The sequence below is a fragment of the Paralichthys olivaceus genome, chromosome 4, assembly GCF_024713975.1.
Source record: "Paralichthys olivaceus isolate ysfri-2021 chromosome 4, ASM2471397v2, whole genome shotgun sequence".
Lineage (NCBI taxonomy): Eukaryota > Metazoa > Chordata > Actinopteri > Pleuronectiformes > Paralichthyidae > Paralichthys > Paralichthys olivaceus.
Window position 1 is genome coordinate 22,664,820 of NC_091096.1, and position 4,802 is coordinate 22,669,621.

Below are 4,802 nucleotides of genomic sequence, written 5' to 3' on the forward strand. Positions count from 1 at the left end.
ATACTGTGTAATACTGTAAATATTTCTTCATCATTTAAATACCTTGAATAATTGTTCTCTCTTACAATGTGTCAATAAAATGTATAGATTGTATTTCAGTACACTGCCTCATCATTGTACAAAGGCAACAAAAAGTCCAGGCCTGAGTGAGCAGTCATGTGATATGCATTTTCAAGCGTGTTGTTATGGACGGGGATTAATACAGAGATCAGATCTCAGGATGCATTCAGGTGCATTCGTATCTGTATCAAAGAATAAACAAAATACACTTTTCATGGCGCAACAACTATTTTGATAACAGTTACAGGGGGGGGTCATCATTAGTGACTTCACTCTGAGAGACTGAATACAGGTGAAGAAAGATGAAAGAGTTTATTGCTCAAAAAGAAGCAACAAAGAGCAGACAGAGTAGATAGAAGGGAAAAAAACTCAGCACTGCAGACACTGTAACATGGGTAAAATGGAGAAAAATCACTGGTGAGGTTCTACAAAGAAACACCATAAAATTCACAAGGAAAAATCACACAACTACTGAGCTAGATGGAATTACCTGGCAGAGCAGCAGGGTCAAGACCAGGCTTTTATGGGCAGGTTGATATAGGGGAGAGCAGATGTGCCTTGTCTGGTGCAGAGAAAGAGAAGTCAGCAGAGCTACCTGCCACACACATGCCCTGCAGGAGAATAAACAGAAAGGGGAGAGGAAGAGAGAACATAGAAAAAAAACATAGAATCTTCACACTGTGAGCGTAGATCTGTCACAATCCTTCCAAGGGAGGAGGAGTGGTGTAGTGCAGAGCATACGCAAGTATACAATGTATACCAACTTATATTTTATCAATTTCTAAATCTTCTCTGCAGGAGGTGCAGTTACTCCCAACCATGGATGAAGCTGTAGCTCTGTCAGGGTGGCCCGCACATCAGGGTCCATCTTCAAACACAGCTGGAGGAAGTTTCTGCAGGTTTCGGACAGTCGACAGCTGATTCTCTGTACCTTTTTTTGAAATCTTTTGGTAGAAAATCTGTCACATATGTGGAGCATTTCAAAGAGGACAATCCCAAGCTGCCACACTGTGGCTGGACCAGCGGTGTAGGTTGAGGAATTGTACCACTCAGGAGGGATGTATTCTCTGGTGCCACAGAATGTCCTGTAAACTGAGTCTTTTTTCCCTATCACGCTTAACCCAAAATCAATGAGGCGAACCTGCGGGACAGTTGAGCCTGTCACAATCAAGATGTTCTCCAATTTTATGTCCTGGTGAAAGATTTGCCTCTCCTGCAGTGCAATAAGTGCGTCCACCAACTGTTTTATTATATCCCTGGCCTCCTCCTGCTGTACAGACCCTTTGTCCTCAATGTATTGGAAAAGGTCCATGGCATTAAGAGGTCTCTCCTGCACCAGTATCAACTCATGTCCCAGGTCATACCAGTCGAGTAATTCTACTGGTGCTGCCATCCCCACAGAGCCGTCTTTTTCAGCTGCTAATTTAAGCATTATGGCCACCTCTGCAGGGAGCTTTTTCCCATCTAGACTCACTTGTTTGAGATTTAACTGTGGTACACGTTTGATCGCGACTTGCAAGTGATCTGCTTTACGGTATCCAGCAAACACAGATCCACATCCTCCTTTGCACAACTGATTCAGCACCTGGTATTTGGCCTTAAAGTTGGCTCTTTGGTTGACTGAGTCAAAGATGAGAAACAACAAAGAGGAACATCAGCTTGATGATAGTCAGAGGAACCAATATGAGTCCTCCAATGTAAATGACAAAACAGACTACAATTCAGTGCCACCTAAAATGACAAATTCTTTTCTAATCTGCCTTCTCCATTGAATAATTTTAGTTAAATGAATAGTTCATACAATTGAGAGCATACTTTTGCTTTCCTTTCTAGAGTGAGAGAAAATAATAGGATAATAAGGGAAATAATTGAAATAATCTCAGAGGACTGTCTATTGTGTTTCGTGGGTATTCCACATAAACCAGGAGACTGGTTTTGAAATAGGTGTTACTCTTGAATTTGTCATTCATCATCATTTGTATGTTTTGAGCACCATGGATGAAATCTCATTCACCTCCACCTCCAGATATTTTGTAGCCCAGACAAAGAAATCAAAAACCTTCTTCACATATAGATACGACTAACTGAAATCTATTAAGACTGATGCAAGTACTCAAGTTTCTGTGTTCTCTGCAATGATTAATCAATGTTCTGACCCTCATTTAAACTGCAAACTGATGACACATTCTAAGCAGTAGTATCATATTAACATACCCCTGGTAATGGCCCTGACCAATGAGAGGGACACTGACTCTTTGTTGTCCACAATAGAGTCCCATTTTTTCTTCCTCTTTTCAGTCATTCCACTTTTGATCCGGCCAGCCTGGATGGTAGGACAAGAAAGTTGAAAGTCCATTGGGAAAAAAAGGAAATCAGAAAGATTTCGATGTTCCTATAGGTCAATGGAGATAAAGCTGCTTGAGCCAGTCCATTTCCCACCTCAACAACCAAAGAATATTCTAGGTAGTATTTTATCTTCCATTCTGTTGACTTGTGACTTTAATGTGTCACAAGGTGCCTTTGATCTTAATATTATTTCAGGTGATGCCATTCTATAATAATCAAGAAAATGGTTTCATCTTTGATCTTTGACCTTTTAACAGTGTGTCATGTCATATCTCATGATGGCTATAATGTACTTTGATTCTGGTATATATATAATACAATCAAAATTATGATAATGGGATCAAAACATAGAAATCAAGAAAATAAATGATAATAAAGGTTAATTTATTTATCAATTATTAGTAGAAATATAAATATACAATATATACAACACCATAGGACAGGCAGCAACCGCAGTTCTACTTCTTCTCCCTGAGCAGCAGTTTGAGGTTCACATGTCAAAGTGAATGTACGGTATGTGCACACAGAAGGTACTAACTACCCTTTGAAGATTGCATTTGCAACAAGTGGTGGTTTAAGGAAGGGGGGGCTTTTTACAATGAGGCCATGGCTCTGTGTCCATCTGTTGGTTTTTCATCACTTTGCTTCAGATTGAAATACTGCAACAACTTCTTGTGGGTTGCCACAGAATTTTATAGAGATATTCACCTCCAGATCTCCACATGGTAATAAGGACGTCGTTGATGTGCGATAATGTCTGCAACCATCATCAGTTCTTTCAAATTTGTCCATTACTTTTGTCAAACTGTAAATGGTCTGTATAGTATATTATCTAGTCTTGATAACCACCAAAAGCACTTTACAGTTTATCCATTTACCAATTCAAACACACATTTATACAGTGTGTCTATGTGCTGCACTTTCTCTATCATACAACAGTCAAACGCAGGTGTCAGGGATTCAGCATCTTGCCCATGGACACTTTGGCAGTCAGAACAGGGGAGACTGGGATGGAACCGCTAACCTTCTGATTAATGGAAGACCCACTATACGTCTTGAGCCACAACTACCTTGTATAATCCCCAAAATCCATATCAGTCGGGCTATAATTTTTACAAAATTTGATTTACTTTACTCATTGCATATAATGTTATACTATATCATTTGTAGCATCACTGAGTGAAGCCATTTAGTTGAGACATAAAGAAATATAATTAACAGCACATGATTGGTAGTGCTTTTTAAAGCGTTTTGTCAAAATTAATATGTGATATTACAGATTTGTCAGTATCTACTCATTTGTATTTTATAATTATTGACAAAATGACACAGGCCAGTTTTGATTTGCAAAATACTGAATGTGTGCATCCATACATAATGTAACTTTAGTGTCATTCACAGACGAATGAAGACAGAGGGAAGCACAAACTCTAGACACTTGAGTAATTGAACTGGTTAGTTTAGTTTTCCATAAAGCCCAGAGACATGAGTGACCCTGGCTCTGTCCTATGTCCCAAATCGAGTTGTAGTTTTACCATATGTCTGTTTTTGAGGGCAATTATAGATCTGAACTCTTGTCAGTAAACCTGTAAGAGATTCCATATTCAATTTTATAATGTTTAAATGTAACACATGTGTAAAAAAGTTACAGATGTAATAAAAATGTTATGTTCAGTGATGAATGAACTGAATGACTGAAGTCATAATAATGAAGCTATTTTGTTTGTTTTACTGATTTATTTAATCTTTAAGTTTCATTCTTTACTTCTTTTGATTGTTTTACTTTTATCTGTGCCATCTGATACATAAGATAGTACATTACATAGGACAAATGTGCAATTCTTAATGTTACATTTTGTATGTTTTCTCATATGAACAGATGTGTTGTGCAAGTTTAAATGCTGAATATACAATAAAAACACCATTCTGAATGTAAAATAAATGCCGCACTGTTTTTCCATATCACAACTAATCCCCACTACTTGCACTATTTTTAATGAAAATGTAATTTTGCATATTACTGTCCTCTAAACATTATGTGTATAACATTTCCCAATTATATCATATTATATAATTTCACCTATATATATCTTATTTTGAAAATTCGCCCATTTATACTTTATATATTCATATGTTATTGTACTTCTATTGTGAATGTATATGCCTACATATTTATTTATACATATATCTTTATGTTGCTATACTATATATAATATTGTGCTATTTAAGTGAATAAAATATAATCACTAGAATATATATATATATAAACACACACACACATTTATAGCACATATCATTTTGTATCTGTATTCATTATGTATACCATAACTGCTTATATACTAATAATATATGCATATATATGGATACACCTATTTCAGTATCTCCTTATACGAATG

At 36.8% G+C, this 4,802-nt stretch overlaps 1 protein-coding gene and 1 long non-coding RNA gene across 2 annotated transcripts; one reads left to right on the forward strand and one right to left on the reverse strand.

The window, feature by feature from the left end:
* Window positions 1-347: 347 nt before the first annotated feature.
* Window positions 348-2,529, reverse strand: LOC109633788 (serine/threonine-protein kinase pim-2-like). Its single transcript, XM_020093865.2, has 3 exons — window positions 2,275-2,529; window positions 551-1,680; window positions 348-444 (listed from the first exon to the last, which is right to left on the reverse strand). The coding sequence occupies exons 1-2, from the start codon at window positions 2,414-2,416 to the stop codon at window positions 842-844; spliced, it is 981 nt and encodes a 326-aa protein (XP_019949424.1). The 5' UTR covers window positions 2,417-2,529; the 3' UTR covers window positions 348-444; window positions 551-841.
* Window positions 2,530-2,644: 115 nt separating this feature from the next.
* Window positions 2,645-4,092, forward strand: LOC138407512 (uncharacterized). Its single transcript, XR_011240946.1, has 2 exons — window positions 2,645-2,919; window positions 3,057-4,092. It is a non-coding gene; the product is annotated as an uncharacterized lncRNA (long non-coding RNA).
* Window positions 4,093-4,802: the final 710 nt, after the last annotated feature.